General features: G+C 40.7%; 1 protein-coding gene across 3 annotated transcripts in view; it reads right to left on the reverse strand.

The window, feature by feature from the left end:
* EPC2 (enhancer of polycomb homolog 2) overlaps positions 1-18,747 on the reverse strand; it is a 134,054-nt gene extending 115,307 nt beyond the window's left edge. For all 3 annotated transcript variants that reach the window (XM_080670743.1, XM_080670742.1, XM_080670741.1), the window contains exon 1: positions 18,273-18,747. In XM_080670743.1, coding sequence (XP_080526869.1) covers positions 18,273-18,425 — 153 coding nt within the window. In that variant the 5' untranslated portion in view covers positions 18,426-18,747. The remainder of the gene's footprint in view (positions 1-18,272) is intronic.
* Positions 18,748-20,362: the final 1,615 nt, after the last annotated feature.

Genomic DNA, 20,362 nt, shown 5'->3' on the forward strand with positions numbered 1-20,362 from the left:
GTATTTAAGGGCATTTATCAATTAATCAGGTAAGTGCTCCTCTCTATATATAAAAGCCTACGCGACCGAACGACCGGTTGCTATGACGTGCACAGCGCTCAATGTACAGGATCAGGCTCCCTCCTGTCTGGATCGGGCTCCCTCCTGTCTGCATTGGGCCTGTGGGGATTGAGCAGAAACCAGCTATCCGATATCCCCCAAGGAGTCCTGGATTGCAAGAGGGTGCAGGCCAGGCTGAGGGACCCTAGTTTGCAATAAATTCCTTTTAAAATTTAAGAACAGAATAAAGATTTTTCTCTTCTGAAAAACAACTGTGTTTAACTTTAAATAAATAAGAATTGGGTCACCCATAGCTTCTCCACCTTTCTTAATGGCCTGTGGGAATGTAAAAAAGAAATGTGGGTGAGGGGGTTTTAATGGCCTGAACAACTGATATTTTAGACAAAAATATAAAAGTGAAAGCAATCTTATTGGGTAGAAATATTTTACCACAAGCATTACTGTATAATACTAGAATATTTGACTTATAGATCAACTTTTGGAGGACTCAATTATTAAGTTACATAACGCTAACTTGTTTCACTTGATAAAGTAACAAATGTTTACTTTTTAATCTAATTATTGGGTTTTTTGAAACCTTGTTTTAATTTGAGAATTTCTTAACACTAATTAAGACCATGACCTTTAACATTAACACTAATTCAGGAAGGTGACAGTAACATCATTGTAGCTTGATTTAAATATTTTATGCAATAATGGAAATGAGCAATAGTAGAGAAAATTTAAAACAGTAGGCAAAATAAATTATTGGTACTTGGCTTTAAAAAGCATTATTTGATATTCAGTTAACCTATTAATAACAAAATCATTTCTAAAATTACTTTGCATTCCTTGAATACTAAGAATAGATAGATAATCCATACAGAAATTTTCAGGATACCTATATAAAAAAATAACCAAGAATTAGATCACTGGTTATGAGAAAAAAACAGAAATAACAAAAAAGGCAAATGGACTTATTCACCAGATAAATTACACAAAATTATACAAAAAGAAAAAGGACATCACTTACCCACCTACACAAAAAATTGTGCCAGGCTAGATAGCTCTACATTGAAGAAATGCTTGGGAAGTAATTCCTTCTTAAAGTGATGCCAGAATAATTAATGGCCTAGACTTCCCAGACATGAGTGGGAGTGAGGCTCTTGGGGCACTGTTAAAAGAAGTATTTTTAGAAGGTTCCAGGGGAAGATGGAATGTGGAAGAAGTCTTCATTGGCATGGAGTTATATTTTTCAGGTTGCAATGTTTTATTTCCCCCAAGCCAGTCCTGAAAGAGGAGCTGGGTGTTCAATAGAGTCAGAAACAAGGTTAGTGTCCAGAATTTCCATTCTATTATAGTTGTTTGTGGTTTAGTATTTAGCCCAGATTAAAGTCCATTAGTGTAGCGGTTGCCAACCTTTTGGACCTCACGGACCACCCGTGGTCCGTGGACCGCAAAACTAGCGGTCGCTAACCTTTCAGACCTCATGGACCACCAAGTGGTCTGCAGACCACTGGTTTGCGACCGCTGCATTAGTGCATACATGAAGTTCAACATGGCCGTGAGCCATGTGGGCACAGCGCAGTCCCCTGCAGTAGGAGCCCCAAGAGGGCCAGTGCGTGAGAGCCAAGAGAGAGAAGGGGGGGCAAACTCCCTTTGGAAGTTTATATATTTAGATTTTGCCTGTTTGCAGTGGCTACTGATTTGGGGTTTTTTAGGTGTGACTGCCTGGCAATTAGCTTCCCACATCACTCAGACCTTATTGGGCCTTTGTCTAGTTCCTTCCCCAATCAATCAGTGGGGAATACACTTAGAGAATGTTAAATACAGCTTTTTGGCAAAGCTATGTAAATGGATACCTGTATCTTTTGGTCTCCCCTTTCACTCCTCTCCTGTTAAATAATAACCTGGTTACCACAACATTAGCAACACTACTATATTTGAAATGGGCAGTAGGCAGAAAGTTATTGCCACAAGTAAATCACTATGAAGCAATCATTTAAAGAAGGACAAAATACTCAGAATTTATCAATATTATGTCGGAATTTTAAAAACGATACTGCATCTCCCAGCCCCATTTGAGAATGTCATACAAATGTGTCAAAGCCCTAAGTGTGTTAAAGTGAAGGAGGAGGAGGAGGAAGGTGAAGAAGTAGAAGAAGGGGAAGAAGAAGGATGAAGAAGGAGGATGAAGAAGGAGGATGAAGAACAACAACAACAACAACTGCTCTAAACAACAACAACATCTGCTCTAAACCAGAGCTTCTCAAATTCTAATGTGCATTTGAACCACCCAGGATCTTTCTAATTTTTTTTAATTGCACATTTTGATTCATGAGGTGTAGGATGGGACCTAAAATTCAACAAATTTAAGGCGTTCCTCTTAGGTAATGCCAAATCCACACCAAACTTTGAGTAGCAAGGTTTTAAGCTATGTAAACATCTCACAAAAAAAGTATCTTTATGGTATATAATTACTCTAAAAAACAGTCTGCTAATTTTAAGTTAAAGCTTTTTAATATAAACTAGAGGCCCGGTGCACGAAATTCATGCACGGGGGGGGGGGGTGTCCCTCAGCCCAGCCTGCACCCGCTCTGGGACCCCTCAAGGAATATCCAACTGCCCGTTTAGGCCCGATCCTGGTGGGATCGGGCCTAAATGGGCAGTCGGACATTCCTCTCACAATCCAGGACTGTTGGCTCCCAACTGCTCACCTGCCTGCCTGCCTACCTGCCTGATTGCCCCTAACTGCTTTTGCCTGCCAGCCTGATCGACGCCTAACTGCTCCCCTGCCGGCCCGATTGCCTGTAACTGCCCTCCCCTGCCTGCCTGGTTGCCCCAAACTGCCCTCCCCAGCAGGCCTGGGTCCCCCCCAACTGCCCTCCCCTGCCGGCCATCTTGTGGTGGCCATCTTGTGTCCACATGGGGGCAGCCATCTTTGGCCACATGGGGGTGGCCATCTTGTGTGTTGGAGTGATGGTCAATTTGCATATTACTCTTTTATTAGATAGGATACCATATGATCAAGCCATTTCACCCCCAGATATTTAACCAAAACAAATGAAAGCAGATGTACACACACAAATATTCATAGCAGCTTTATCTGTAAGAGCCAAAAATCAACCAACCAGTAAGTGAATAAATTATGGTATAGCCATAACATGGAATACTACTGAGCAATAAAGAGGAATGTATTGTTGATACATGCTATCATATGTATGAATCTCAAAACAATTATGCTGAGTGAAAGAAGTCAGACCAAAAAAGAATATCCTATATAATAAAACCCTAGTATGCAAATCGACTGAACAGCAAAATGACCAGTTGCTATGATGTGCACTGACCATCAGGGGGCAGACGCTCAATGCAGGAGCTGCACCCTGATGGTCAGTGCGCTCCCACACGGGGAGCGCCCTCAGCCAGAAGCCGGGCTCATGGCTGGCGAGAACAGCGGCGGTGGCAGAAGTCTCTCCCACCTCCGCTGCAGGCTGGTGGTAAGGAGGGGTCCTGGACTACGAGAGCCCTGGACTGCAAGAGGGATGTCTGACTGCCGGCTTAGGGGATCGGGCCTAAGCTGGCAGGTGGACATCCCCCAAGGGGTCCTGGACTGTGAGAAGGCACAGGCCTGGCTGAGGGGCCCCTCACCCCCAGTGCACAAATCTGTGCATCAGGTCTCTAGTATACTGTGATTTCATTTATATAAAAGTCTAGAAAAAGCAAACCAGAACACAATGCCCAATGCATTTCCTTCTATCTGGCTGATCCTGAGTTATACCCTATACAATAAAAGGCTAATATGCAAATCGACTGAACGGAACAACCAGTCACTATGACGTGCACTGACCACCCAGGGGCAGACACTCAACGCAGGAGCTTCCCCCTGGTGATCAGTGCGCTCCCACAAGGGGAGCGCGCTCAGCCAGAAGCTGCTGAGTGCAGCAGCAATGGCAGTAGTGCTAAGGATGTCCAACTGACGGTTTAGGCCTGCTCCCCTAAGCTGTCAGTTGGACATCCCTGAGGGCTCCTGGACTGCAAGAGGGTGCAGGTCGAGTTGAGGGACACACCCCCCCGAGTGCACGAATTTCATGCACTGGGCCTCTAGGTTTTTTTTTAATAAAATAATCTAGCAAGTAAAATGTTTCTCTGAGTTCTGTGAGAAGCCAGATACTGATCACTAAAACCTCCAATCTATAACCAGTCAGTCATAATTAAACCCAGGTGAAGGATCACTGAAACCTCCAATCTATAACCATCAGTCAAAAACACAGGTGGCAATCTGGACTTTTGATTGGCATCTGATGCTATTTCCAGATAGTGTCAGAACTGAGTTGAACTACAGGATAATCTGCTGATGCCAGAGAATTGCTTTGGGGGAGAGGGGAGAAGTATCAGAATAAATGCCAGAATCAGATATCCACAATAGTATGCCTATATTAAGAATAAAAGCTTCACTCTTTTGGGGGAGGTGATGTTGAACAGTGACTTAGAAATTCCAAGTAACGACTGAAAAGTATTGTAGAGTAGGTATGAAAACCAATGGTGACCCAGAGACAGAAATAACAGAAAGCACTAGTTACATGATATAAAATTAAGATAGAAATTGATAGCTTTTTAAAATACAAGCAATAACAAGTTATAAGGTATAATGGAAGAGGAGATGACATTTACAATAGCGACCAAATAGGCAGAATTCCAAAGAATAAGCTTAACCAAAAATGCACAAAACCAATAAGAAAACTGCCCCTGAAAGATATAAGTACACTTCAACAAATGAAAAGATAAACGACGTTCTTGGATAGGAAGTCAACATCACAAGGATGTCAATAATTTATAAAGGTATAGTGAATCCCAATAAAAACACCAATCTTTTTTCTAGAGTTAAACAAAATAATTATAAAGTTCATATGGGAAAATAAACAAGAAACTATAGTAAGAAAAACTCTGAAAAAGAAGAGCAGTAAGAATGGGAGAAGTTACTAACTCTACCAGATATATTTTAGAATGATAAAAAGATAGAATGAAATGATTATTGATTAAAACAGTAAATTTTTTTTGCACAATGACACAAAATATAAAGTCAAGAAATAATCTCAAATGCCTAAGAAAATTCAAATATGGTGAAAATGGCATCTTAAACCAAGGAGAAAGTATTTTTTCAATGGTGTTTAGACAAATGAATAGTCATTTGGATGAAAAAAAAATTGGATCTACAGAGTAGTGCACACTAGAACAAACCATATAAATTCTAGAAGAACATCTGAATTAAGGACCTGAGAGAAGGGGGGTGGGGAGATGCCTTAACACTAATTCAAAAACCAGAGCCTTTTTTGAGAAATGAAAACTTTCTATTTTGTCCTTTTAATATTCTATTTAGTGCTATGTTTTTTGCATTTTAAAAATTATTTCATTGTTTACATCCCCCCTCGGTATCTCCAACTGTAGTGCTGCAGTGCTGTTTAGCGTGTCTAGAAGGCTGGAATATGCCTTACAGAGAAAATATCGTATGTTAGACAAGCTTTATTCAGGCATGAGTTATAGTGCCAGTGGCTCTAAGTTCAATGTCAATGAATCAACGATATATATTATATAAAGTATCTTTAAACAGAAACATACGTTAAACAAGGTTATGTATGCATTGATTGACTGATGAAAATACACTGAGACCAACCCTAGCCCGTTTGGTTCAGTGGATAGAGGATAGGTCTCCATACTAAAGCATCCCAGGTTCAATTCCAGTCAAGGGCATGTACCTCGGTTGAAGCTTGATCATGGGCCCTGGTCGATGTGTCTCTCTCACAACAATGTTTCTCTCTGTCTCTCACTCTCCTTTCCACTCTCTCTAAAAATCAATGGAAAAATATCCTCAGGTGAGGATTAACAACAAAAAAAAAAAGAACACACACACACACACACCCAGAGGCTTACAGGAACCTAACCCTGTATTTCCTCTAGGAGCAATGGTTCAGTCATTCACTGTTCATGGCAACTCTATAGAATGTAACTACTACTGTGAAATATAAAAATCCACCGAATATGTATGTGAGTATCAATGTGTACTTCATTTTGATTGTGTACACACACACACACACACACACACACACACACACACACACACTGTCATAGCCAAAAGAGGTTGAAAGCCAATGAATTAGAGCACAAAAATTCTGAATGAAGTGGTAAAATGGCAAGGCAGTCAGGAAGGGATCATGGGCATGCATGCTAATCATTTTTTTTCTACTTAAAAAGTCAAAATCAGCCATAAAGGTTAATTCGGTTGGTAAATCTAGGGTAAAGCCTAAATATGTACTTTAGAAAAGCATCGAGATATTCTGACGTGTAGTCTAGATGAGAACCATGCTTCTCCCTCCTAACCTGGTGGCTCTCAAAGTGGTGTTGCTGGGTAAGCAACATCAGATCAGCTGGGAACTTGTTAAAAGTGCAAACTCCTGGGCCGCATCCCAGAACTACTAAATCCAACACTCTGGGAATCACCAGTGATCAGTGTTTTAACAAGCCTTCCAGGTGATTCTGATGCATGCCAAAGTTTGAGGATCCTGACCTAACCTTCTGTATTTCTTTTAGAGATATTTTGAAAGCCCTGATATATTCAGCTAAGATGGCTGAGGCTATCTATAATAATAAAAACGTAATATGCTTATTAGACCAGAGAGCCAAATGGCTTTCCAGTCGACCTTCTAGAACCTAGAATCAGATTCTAGATGAAGCCGGGGCTTCGAGGGCCTAGGCAAGCGGCTGTGGCTGCGAGGGCCAAGCCCCTTGCACGAATTTTGTGCATTGGACCATGAGTTTCAAATAAAACATTATGGTATCTGCTTTTGTTATGCTACTGAAGCACCTATAATGTATAAACAAGCTTCTTTCAAGTAGTTTATGGAGAGTGACTCTGTGCTTTAAACCAAAATCATTAAAAACTGCAAATTATTTGTATACTAATCAAGCAACACGGTTTCTTTAAACCATCCTCCATAACACCAAGTTTCTTGTCCTCAGAACTCTTTAAAACAGTGGTCGCCAACTGGTGGTCCATGGACCACTGGTGGTCTGTGAGGTCCGAAAGGTTGACAACCGCTGCTTTAAAAGGTACTGTTCTTAACACCAGCATGCTTGTCCTAAAAGGTGAATCTACACTAAATCACAAAAATTCTAATCCTCTAACAACTCTCCTGGGCATCACACACTTCCTAATATGAAAAAATATCTATTAAAAAAATAACCCCAACAACTTATGGCATTCTGGCATATGGACCTAATTTTGAAACTGATTTGTAAAAACACATACTCTTGTTCAAATAGGTCTCTTGTTGTCATGAATTTCCACAGTACCATTTTTATCTTCCACATAACACATTATGCCTCATACGGAGTTATCCGTGTGCAAGTCTTTTCTATGGGGCTGGAAGCTGCTTGAAGACAGGTACCACATTTTACCTCTTTCCATGTCTAAAGTACAAAGCAGGTACTGTTCATCCCATCAGCAAATAGTGAGCAGCTACCATATCTCATTCACTGTACCAGATGACATATACATAGGAAGTACAGGCAGTCCCTGTGCTCATGGAGCTATTTATTCAATGAATAAACATCACAAACATTACACTCAAAAGTTGAGAGTGTAGTCTGTAAGGAAGATCCAGTTTACCAATGTGATGCATGCTCTTTCTGATCCAAGTTGCTATTTAAGGCCATATCTGATTGTTAAAAAAAATTTGGAGACAAGTCACTTAATTAATAGTTAATCTGATTTTAATATTTTATATATAGAAAAATAAATAAAAGTCTATGCACAATGCAAGGCTTACTGACAACCGAATTCCCACATGGGAATAACAGGTTAAGGTTTGATATCCAAACTCCAATTTATCAGAAAGCTACAGTTTGTGAATTTCTCGGAGATTTTAGAAGGAAGAAATTTAAAATTAAAGTTATCTGACATATGACTGTAGATTAAGGAATTATAAGGTCACATATCACTCACTTATAAAATGAATACAACTAGAGAAATAATTGTCTACTTCACTGAATAAAAAGCATGTGTTTAGAAATTTTCTAAGAGACACACACTCACACACACAGTTTCCTCTGTAGAGTGTCTGGGACATGGGGAAGACACTTTATATATATATCATTTTGTTATTAAATTTTTATATTTAAATAATGTGGAGCTATTGTATTTCAAAAGCTAGGAATGTGAAAATATCAGGGGGACCACTTTGTCAAGTATATGGGAATAAAATCTGTAGCCTGACTATGTATTTGGGAGAAGAATGACACAGAATGGGATTGTCGTTTGGGCCATGGAAATTCTTCTGAGGAGTTCTAAACCACAGGTCATAGATTCCCCAAAACATTCACTGAAAAACCTGAAGAATCCATGAACTTGGGTGAGAAAATAATCCTTTCTCTAATTTCACTAACTTGTTACATATTTAATATATTTCCTTTTATTAACTAGAGGCCTGGTACACGAAATTTGTGCACTGATGTGTGTGTGGGGGGAGAGGGGTTGTCTCTCAGCCCGGCCTGCACCCTCTCGCAATCCAGGACCCCTGGCTCCTAAGCTCTCTGCCTGCCTGCCTCATTGCTCCTAACCCCTCTGCCTGCCTGCCTGATCGCCCCTAACGATCTCTGCCTCGGCCCCCACTGCCGCGAATTGTCGGGAAGGATGTCTGGAATGATGTCCAGAAGGTCATTCGGCTGTCCGGTCTAATTAGCATATTACCCTTTTATTATTATAGATTATTATTATAGATGTAATTAGACCACAGTGGTACTAGTAATACTTTTGACTAGCAATACAAAAGAAGCCACAGATCTTTCAATTGTCATATTACAATGGTTGCACTTGTCAAAATATTGTTTATACTCATCACTACTTCAAATTTAAGACAATTAGACTCAAGTCTAGATCCAGTTATTAATGTGTTAAATACATAAATTAAAAACTGTTTTAATATTGATAACTACATTTCAATATAATTGGTTTATTTTATTTTATGCATTCAAATATCATTCTGAGGAATTTCACCAGGCAAAGGAGTCCAAGTCACAAAACAGGTTAAGAAGGCTTGGATAATGGTTCTCAAATCAAGTGCAATAACCCCCTTCTGGAAACAGAAGGAGGAAACATTATGAGGTTATTGCAATTGTTATGCTACTAGAAATTAGTGGGCAGGAGACTGATTAATAAACTTGCTGATATGCCCGCCCTAAACAATTAACTATGCACAAACATCAAAAAACGTCCCAGTCCAGAACAATCTCAAGAATCAAGTAAATGTCAACGCTATCCTCTTCAGTACCATGCTTTTCAAGATTTCCAAACTTAAGTGTTCATCTGAGGCTTCACTGGTATATTAAAATGTATCACTTCGCCGAAACCGGTTTGGCTCAGTGGATAGAGCGTCGGCCTGCGGACTGAAGGGTCCCGGGTTCGATTCCGGTCAAGGGCATGTACCTTGGTTGCGGGCACATCCCCAGTGGGAGGTGTGCAGGAGGCAGCTGATCCATGTTTCTCTCTCATCAACGTTTCTAACTCTCTATTCCTCTCCCTTCCTCTCTGTAAAAAAACAATAAAATATGTTTTAAAAAAAAAAAAAATGTATCACTTCACTTGCTTCTGCTCTCCAGTGTATACCACCCACTGAACAGATTTTTACCACTAAAACCTATTTTCACCCATTAACAACTAATCTCTCTAATCTAAAAAACAAATACAACATCAATTATTCAAGACTAAATTATTACCCCAAGGATTCGCTAAAGATTTAGTTCTCTTGGCTATTAATTTTCAGTTTTTAATTTTTTAAATCAATTTGATTGTTAACTGCTCTGCCAGAGAACAGAGATGGAAGGAGAAAAATAAAGTATCAATTTGCTAATGTCTATCAGATGTAAAAATATATTTAATTGACAGGAGAAAAAATGTAAAACTATACCACAATAATGTATGGAAATACTCCGTGTACTTTATTCTTCCATATTATTATTTATTATTTATAATTCTGTATAACTAAAAATTACCAGTAATAAATAATAGCAATTGCCTGTAGAAAGGACTAACTTATGTCTTTACAAAAAAAAATTAATCTTTAAAGTTACCTTTTTTAGATACTTCTCATTAAACAGATAAAGAAATGTTGTTTAATAAGATAAAAGTACTTTATCTTGCCCAGAGGGAAAGTGAAAGAGGCCAAAATTGGAAACTAAATCACAATTTGGAAGTTCCAACAACATCAGATTAGTAGTACTAACTAAGAGTTGCTTGCAGATTCCCCAACCAACAACTTTATCCTTTGCCCACCAAAAAAGGGGGGGTGCAATAAGAAAGCTGGAGCTAAAGATATGAGGATATGAGTTAGAGAGCAAGCAAATGGGCTGACTCTTCCACTCTGCATTCCTCAAACGCCACAGTAATACGAGCTGACAAGACAAAAGAAACCTAAAAGCAGATAATAAATGAAAATGGTGCTAAAAAGAATCTGGAAGTGACTGCCATCTTCTAGTATAAATCCCAAAAGCAGCAGTACTACACAATGAGCAGGCAAATCTGAAGGCCTATTCCATTTAAGTGTAAACAATGCAAAAAACAAAAACAAACAAACAAAAAAAAGAATCAAGGATCAGTCCTAAGGTAAGATCAAATAATCATGATGGACCTTCTGCTATCTACACTGTCTCCTTCATGGCTTATTCCTACATAGTATCCTTTCTACCTCAGGCAGTCATTACAGTTTTTCTACCTCAACTGTACTTAAAATGAAATATAGACGCAGTGCTATATTTTTAGTAATATAATCCAACACAATCCCAGTGGCCATGTCTGAATTACAAACTTTCTATCACTTAAGTGCCTGGGTAGGTATCTGTGCTGAATAAAACAAGGACATGATACCTTCTTTAAAGTATTTGGTTTAATTGGGAAAACAGGTGTCTTTTCTCTCACTTGTGCTCTCATTCTCTAATACATATATCTATAGACATACATACACACATGAGATATTGGAAAATTATAATAAACTCAAGTAGTAGGGGTTAAAATTCAGAACATTTACAGCAACAAGAGTAGTAAAGATAGGAAAAGAAAATCTTATGAAAGCAAGGGAACTAACTGATTATAACCAAAACTTACAGCATGGACTGCCTACTGATCTCTAGGAAAAAAATCAGTGTCTGATTGTAGGTAAATGTAACTGATCTTCATTAAAAAAAGGACTCTAAACAAAATTGACAGCATTTACAATAGTGTTAGAGTTAAACCTTACCTATTAATATTTTCCTAATATCTAGTCTCTCATTTGTTAGTTCTAGGTAAACATGTTGATTCACAGATGCAGTAATTTTTAGGTCACTCAGTCCAATTCTATTTCACAAGTGAGAAAACTAAGAGCCAAAAAGATTAAATAACGTCTTTGAGGTCACACAAAATTCATTCCTTGCTACTTGGAAAATTAGTAAATGTGAATGAAGGGTTTGCTTTCTTTAAAGGGATTCTGCAGACTTCTTTTATAGTCTCTAATTCAAATTTCATCAAGGAATGTAATACATTAAAGTTATTGTAATCTCATTAAAACATCTTACAACCCTGGCCGATGCGGCTGTGGTTAGAGCATCAGCCCATGCACCGAAGGGTCGTGGGTTCGATTCCCAGTAAAGGGCATGTACCAGAGTTGTGGGTTCCTCTTCATGCCCCCCAAATACCTCCCCCTCCCCCATCAGGATGCATGCCAGAGGCAAGGAGTCAATGTGTCTCACATCAGTATTTCTCTCCCTCTCTCCCCCTCCCTCCCTTCCACACTCTCTGAAAAGCAATGGAAAAAATATCCAAACAAAAAAATAAAACACCTTACAAATTTAAGGTTTGTAAAAACACAACAAGTATACAAATTCACCTTGGGTCAAACCATGAATTTAAACAATTTAACTCCACAACTTTTGATTATGATGTTATATACCCACCAGAAGATCTCTCAGGGCAGGTCCTGGCTAAAACCCCATTTTCAGGAGGGTAGCCCTTAACAGCACATATATACTAACTCCCCCTGTCCTTGACTGGTAGACTTAGAGGGAGACAGATACCTGATGCAGGCCAAACCAATAACACTCCATCTCAGGAATCTGAATTTTGAACTTAAAGAAATATAACACTGATGATAATAATAGCTAATACTTATTATACGCTTACTGCAAGCCACGAACTGTCCCAAGTACACTACAATTCATCCTCGCAATAACTCCATTAGATTTCATAGATGAAATTAACCTGCCTGGTGATTCAAACCCATACAGTCTGGCTCCAGAACACATGTACTTAACCACTAACCTATATTACTTCTCAAAAGATTGCGAATTGTTAGAATGACATCAATGTCACCATACCTGCCCTTGTTCTTGGCCTTCCCAAATCTTGACTGTTCACTTCTTTCTTGGGAGTCTGTTGAAGAACCTCCAGGAATGTTAAAGAAACCAGACTTGGTTTCTGTTACTTGAAACCAACCTACTGATCCCACCAAACATTTTTAGGCTTCATTTTTAGAGAACTGATACTAATGAAATCTAAACTTACACCACAGATAGATCATTCCTTTGAATTTTTAAAAAAGGAATGTGTTTACAAAAAGAATTCACCACAAAGTTTCTTTCATAATATTCCCTGAGGCAAAACTTAGTACCTCCTCTATGCCTATGTGATAGTAAGTGATAGAACAGTAGAAACGTAATGACACTTAGATATCATCTGCTTCTCTACACACTCATTTTACAGATGAGCAGTACAATGGTGAAGAGAAGAGCTCAGGGTCACGAACCTACAGAGCCCGAGTTCAGGCACCACCTCTAGCACATTCTAGTTTAGATAGGGGCACCCTTGTGCAAGATACTTAATTTCTAAAGGCTTGGGTTCTTTTTCCGGAAAAGAAATAATAGTACCCACTCATCGCAGCGTTATAATGAGCTCTAAACCATCTACTGAGTTTAAGGAAGTGCCTGGCACATGCTCAACACACTCAATAACACACACTCAATAAATGGTAGCTTAGATGGTAGTGATGAACAACCAGAGGCTCAGAGAAGGTAGGCAACTCTCCCAGGTCATAAGGCCACTTAACAACAGAACGAAAACTTAGAAAACAGGTTTCACACTTGTACCTCAATTCTCTTTCTTCTACACCATCCTACAAACTGCTGGGCCTAACATTCAAAACTCTGTATAACTGACATAACCCTACCCTTTTTTCAACCTAGTCTCCACTGCAACAATTTTATTCATTCAATCACCAGACATTTACTGAGTGACTTCCAGATTATAAACAGTATCTAGTGCTGAAGACACAGCAGGAAACAAAAGGAGGGGAAGAAATAAAAATCATCTGCATGTCCAAAAAAAGGAGAAAGATCAAAGAGAATGACATGCTCAGAAATGACAGACTGCAGCCCCCCTCAAGTTTCTGTAAGTAGGGGAAGGATAGACAAGGATAGCTTCAAAAACATATACATGCAAGAGACAGCCAGGTGGCTTGGTTGGGTGAGGATAAAAAATATATATAAGATGCAAGAATCTTCCATTAGTCTGTGTAACATCCATAGAACTAGTTTTAAGTATTTCTGCACTAAATATTTACTTCAACATACCCATACAAACAAACCTAAAAGTCCAAATTGTTAAATCCCTCTCCAAGGAGCCTTCTCTATACATTCCAGTAACAGTTTTCTCTTACTCCTCTTAACTGCACCAACAGTTAACTTTTTCTAATGCTCTTTTAATGTCTGTCAGGCTGACTTAACCTGGTAGTTTCTGCTAACTTTCAAAATACGTTTTTGACCTCAATGATTCATTTAAGTTCCCTGAAGTCAAGATCAGTATCATATTCTTCTTTTAATCGTAACAGCACTTCAGCACACAGCCTTACACACAATGATATACAGAACCTTTTAAATAGTTTCTCAATCTCTTATTTAGGTAACACCTGGAACTTAGATGATACCTGGCTGTTATTTGCTTTTGTTGGAAAAAAACACCAAAAAACCCAAACAAAACCAAACCAAAAACGCTTAATGTTTTTACAATGTCAGCTTACAAAACTTCATTTTATTCCCTCTTTAGAACCCCTCTATTATGAAACATGAAATATATTAGTACCAAAAATAACTTTGAAATGGTAGAAAGATTGAATATATTTCTACTCCACCATTCAAAATATCACATGTTAAGATGACAAAAATTAGGTAACTAATATATAGGGGAGAAATACAATTTAACTCAGTCATGATCTTTTTCTTTGAAAATAAATGTAATCACATGCTTCATGTAGATTTTGGTTCATTCCAATATAAAGAGATCTTACACAAACCTGTATATACCTATGAGAGGGGTAACTAACACAGATAAAGACTAATATTGCAACCATACCTATCTACAAAAAATTCTATATTTAAAGAGGCCTGACTCAAGAGGGAAAACAAATGAGTATGTAAGTGTACACAGTACACCAAAATAAGAAACCAAAAAGAATCCCTGGGAGAATAACTTACCAAATTTTGCTAACGAATTACACACACACACACACACACACACACACACACACACAGTGTTTTATAAAAACCTAGCTCTTGGTATAGAAAACGAAATAGAAGCTCATTCAATACTCAACAAACATATATCAAGCGTAAGTTATATGACAGGCACAGTTCCAGGAACTGAAATATATTAAGGACCAAAACATGCAAAGAACCCTGCCCTTATAGAGATTACATTCTACTAGGAGAAAATATAAGTAATAAAATAGGATAGTTTCCTACAAGTTTATTATATGCTTAGGATAACAAACACTCAGATAAACATAATGGTGCCAACATTAGGGAAAAGCAAAGTTAACAGACTTACAAGAAAAAAAAAGAGAAAATTTGAAAAGCCAAGAGCAAAAGTCAGTGATGAAAAATTACACTTAATTTAATATTTTAATCAAATCAATATCATTTACAGTTCCCAAAATTATAAAAAGTACTTTATTTACAAAAACTAAAATTAACTTAGTAATAGTTCATAAGATAATTTGGGTTTCTGTAAGAAGTCAATATGAAGCATAGTGGTTATGAGAACAGGCTTTTGTGACATTAAAGGCAAGGATCTGAATTCTACCCCTGCCAGTTACTAGCATTTAGACCCTTCAATTTCTTCATCTATAAAATAGAAACAAAACTTCAAAGGGCTGTTACAGGATTAAATAAAAACTAAAAACAACTGAACATCCAACAACAGATGGATGGAAGGAAGGGATGGAAGGAAGGGATGGGAGGGAGGGAGGAAATGAAACGGGTGGGCAAAAGTAGGTTTACAGTCATGATTATGCAAAACAGTTTATTCTTATATTATTATTAACTATTCATTTGTATTACAACAGTAAACCTACTTTTGCCCACACCTGTATTACAGTATGTAAATTCAGTAATAAAAAGGAATGGACTGCTATATGCAACAAGGATGAATCCTTAATGCATTATGCTGAGCAAAAGAAGCCAGACACAATAAAGTATGTATGATTCCACTTATATGAAAATCTAGAAAAGACAAAACTATTCTATAATGAGAGAAAGCAAATCAGTGGTTGCTCAGAATTATGGTGGAGAGGGATTAACTTGCAAAGAAGCATAAGGGAACTTTTTGGGTGTTTAAGATGTTTTTATATCTTTATTGTGATGTTTCCATCAGAATACACATTTGTCATAATTCATTAAACTTTATGCTTTAAATGGGTACATTTTATTGTATTTAAATTATATCTATGAAAATTGGTTTTAAAAAGGATTAAGTAAAATAATAAGGCAAAGTTCTTGGTACAGTACCTGGTGCAAAAGAAGTATTCCAAAAATGATAGATATGTTAAAAACATCAACTACCACTATACAAACTCATGGGGAGGTGGAAGAACCACTGATTACCTGATCTTTCAGGTTGTGTAGATTCTAAATAGACATAAGTTTACACTATTTGACCTAGACCAAGCAATGAGGAGCACTACAGAGACCAAGTTATAGAAAGATGACAACTGGCTGTCACTCATGAAAGCACACGTCTTCCGACTTATGTTAATTTTTAAAAGAAAAAGAAAAAACTAATATCCCATTTAAACATTCTGGGAAGCAAAAGACTTCAGACTGCATATACTGTATAAATCTTAACTGTCAGGGCTTGTTTAGTTTTCCTTTAATTTTAAGAACCTCCACTTGGAACATTAAAGAGGCAGAAAGGACAGAACAGAGACAAGAAGTCCTGAGTTACAACTCTAGTTCTATTAGAATTTGGATTTCTTCTTGCCTAAAATTGGGTAGATGAAGCAGGCTTCTGAAAATAATGCAACGTTAACACTAACAAACAAAACTGTGCTAGGGTTAATTATGCATTTATTTTTCATATATCATTAGAAATAAATAACTGCAAGTTTTTTCCCTATTTTCAGATAAAATACCAAGACACATGTGGCAAACTAAGGACCTAAAGCAGTAACTAAATATAATGCTGATCACTGTTTACAAACAGTAACATATCTTCCACAGGCTAATTATTCATTCTAGTTTTTGATTCAAGTTTTTCCCAAACCAAAATAATGGGATCCAAGTAGTTACATACAATACAGGGCGGGGCAAAGGTTTGCAGTTGTTCGTATGGAAAAAAATACAATAATAAATAATACAAGAATAAACTCTGTCTCACGTTCTCACAACTGTACTTTAAGGCTCAGAAGCCACCTTAACATTAACAGAAACTTAAATTTGTGGAATCCAAAGTTGTGTTATTTAAAGTTCAATTCAATTAATTCCTGTACATACTATAACTTTCTTATTTTAATTATCTTTTCCATGGAACACTGAGCTCAAACAACCAAAAGACTTTTCACATTTGACTTAATTCTAAACTTTCAGCATAAATGTTGGGCATTCATCTTATTTACTTAAAAGAAGTTGAATGTTCGTTCGTCCTGATAGTGCGGCCATGTTCATTTTCCACTGAAAGTGTAAAATTTTCAAGTAATCAAACACCATGGAGAAATGTGATTAAATCACAGCAGAAAGTAATGGCAGGGTAATATAATGAGGTCAGAATCGAGCAACCAATCAAAGGCATAAAAGCATTTCCTGCAATATTAATAGTCAAAAGAGAAAACCAATCACAGAAACCTCGCGCCTTCTTTTGACAGTCACAGAAGCAAGAGAACCAATCCACGAACACCCGGGGTTGACAATAAGGCGGGACTGCAGGTTCATTGAAGAAATTCTTGAGGGTGCAGTTACTATAAACTTCGCATGCAAGTAACACCACTCCGGTGTCATCAACACTGTCAAACCAGATGAAATTCAACCGTATGCAAAATTTAACCCATCAGGGAGAAAAAGCAGCATTTCAGCCTAAATACGCTGTATTACTAAAAATGCAACTGTCAATTTAGATGCACTAGGTCAACTCCTAAAAGACTCCCCACCCCTCCGATAACAATTCTCGGGGAGGCGGCACTGGGACAGGCCACAGCCAGCGGCTCGCTGCTGCATATCCCCGGTTCCTTCCTAAGGCTGCGCACCAAGCGGGCGCCGTCCGAGCGAGGAAGGCAGAGCTAGCAGGTCCCCGACTCTCTAACGCTACAACCCGCTGGGTAGTCGCGGCCTCCGCCCTCCTCCGTCGCAGTGCCGCACCGCCTCGTCCCGCTGCACCCCCACGGGCCGGGGAACGAGGATTACCTTGCTGGGAGGAAGATGTTTGTTTTGAAAGCGCTTTACTTTCCTAAGTCATTTCAAAGATAACCCAATGCAAAACTAAATTTAAAAGTGAAAAACAAAGCTTTCCCAGCCAAGGATCCCTCTCCCATTAGTTAACCCAGTGTCGTGGGTGGGAAAAAAAAAAGGTAAACAGAGGCCCTACGCCAAGTGCGGCCAGAACATTCCCTGCGCCATTCCCAGCAGCCGCTTACGGCAAGGCCCCCTTACGGCAGCGTAAGAGGCGCAGCGAGCTAATCACAACACTGGGACGCAACAATATGGCGGCCCCGGGCGGGCGCTGCGCCGGCCGAGAGGGTTTACGCTACTCCTCCGGCGTACGGTCTCATGCGTTGGAGCGGCAGCGGCGCCCTCCAGCGAGCGTAAAGCGCGCTGTGAATGGCGAGGCCCGACTGACAAAGGGGAGGGGGGAGGAGAGAAGGGGGGGTAATAAACACTTGAGTCCCTACCGATTCCTCCTCCTTCTCCATCCCGGTGGGCATCTGGGGCACGGCCCGGTTGATGGAGACGCAGTCGTTGAGATCAGGCATGTCCTTGCCGCGGTAGATAGGCAGCGGTTTGGCGGCGTCCAGCGCCCGCGCTCGGAAGGAGAGTTTACTCATTGTCTCCCCGCCTCACAGGAACAGCCCGGGCGGCGGCGGCGGGGCGGGTGGGGAGGGGGGGAGGACTCCCGCCGCCTCCTCCACCTCCTTCCTCAGTGCAGCGCGGCCGGCCCGCTCCTCCTCCTCCTCCGCACTGCCCCTGGCCACAGCATGGGCGCCCACCCGCCCGAAAACAGCCCCCCGCCGCCCGCGGCCGCTTCCAAACACTAGATCCGCCGCTCGCCCGCCCGATCCGCTCCCTGCGCCATGGCCAACATGGCGGACATTACCACAGCGGCGGCGAGCGATCCCGGCAGCCCGCGCGAGAGCGCGCCCCCGCCGCGGGGACGCGCCCCGTCCGCCCTCCCTCCCTCCTTCCTCTCCCTTCCCCTCCCTCGCCTGCCCACCCACTCGCTCCGCGTCGCGGCCGGCCCGCGGGAGCGTGCTCCGCCTCGGGCGCCAGGGGAGAGGGGCGGCGGTCCTCCGCGGGGCGGCCCTCCGCTGGGCGGCCCGCGCTCTCGCCGGCGGCAGGTGCCAGGTGCGCCAGTTCCTCGCGCCCGGAGCGTGCGCCTCTGCCTCCGCGGCCGCGACTCCCGCTCGCCGGGCGCCCGGAGGAAGGCGCCGGGCAAAACACCGCCGAGCGCGCGGAAATGAGCGAGCGCGCTGAAGTCTGCGAGCGGGAAAGGAAGGTGACAGCCAGGGCTGTCACCGCCGCCACCCAGCCTGTTCTTGTACACTTGCTTATATACTTATGTAACAACTATTAGAAAAGGCTACAATGTATCGCACTCTTCCTAGAGGCTGTATCCTTATAGACCTACTTATTTACTTATGTAGCGCTGTCTCCGGGCGCCCCGAGCGCCGGCTAATTTGCAACCTCCAATTCGCTTGTCCCCGGGAAGAGCGAAAGGTCCTCCCCGGCTGCCCCAGGGCTGCAGACCTGCCGAGCCTGCCGCCGCTCAAACGCTCCCGCAGCCCCTGCTTCCATCCCCGCATCCCCTCTCGAGTGCTGACCGAAAGCCCACTCCGAGGTAAGGCGGCGTTGCTCGTCCTCACCTGGGCGGGGAGGATGTAATGGCAGCTGCGAGGGTTAATGCTTGCGGCTGCCAGATGCAACAAGTGCACTTGAGCCTGTCACCCAAACTATTTAGAGTTATTTAGTGGACGGTAGATATTCCTCTGATTTCAAAAATATTATAGTCCTTTAGAATTAAAGATCAAGTTTAACTAAGGCAGCAAGATTTCCCAAGTGGCAGCATTGTGGACAGTATTAGCTACGGTGAAAGACGAAACGAAGTTTGAGATAAAGTTCCTGCCCGCGTGGAGCTTCCACGCTTGTGGGATGACAGGTCGTTGGGAAGATGGATTAACAGTAAGAGCCGTCCATGGTGGAAGAACTGGGCAACTGGAAAGATAAATGGCAGCAAAACAACAAACAAACCACAAGAGAACAACAACAGTGTAAATACGTGGAGAAAACTATACAGGAGATAACACAAGGCAGGAGGACGTGATTAATTACCGAATGAGTTGTACTGGCAATGATTGCCGGGAGAGTTCAGAGGAAGGAGGCATTGCGTTAGCCTGAACTGATTAGAGAAAGTTCTGAAGAGGAAGGGAAATCAAGCTGGCTCGACTATACCAGCTATTGTTGACACCACCCTCGTTTTGCCAAGTTTCTTGGTTAGTCTTTAAGCATTCCAGTTTTCTTACAAAACCCCTAGGAAGCGTGTAACACATTTTACCATATTCTAATAGTTGGTAAATACTCTGCCTAGTTCAGAGAAAAGGAGATGGTGTGCTGAAGTCCAGACGTGTGAACAGTTGATTCCTACAGTCATTTCTAGAAAAAACAAACAAACAAACAAAAAACAACTTCCTCCGTTAACGCCTCCTTCTCATCCACTTCTCTCCTTTTTTTCCTCCTGCCTTTTCTCTCCATCTCCCTCCTTGAAGGC

Source organism: Plecotus auritus, assembly GCF_963455305.1.
Source record: "Plecotus auritus genome assembly, chromosome: 5".
NCBI lineage: Eukaryota > Metazoa > Chordata > Mammalia > Chiroptera > Vespertilionidae > Plecotus > Plecotus auritus.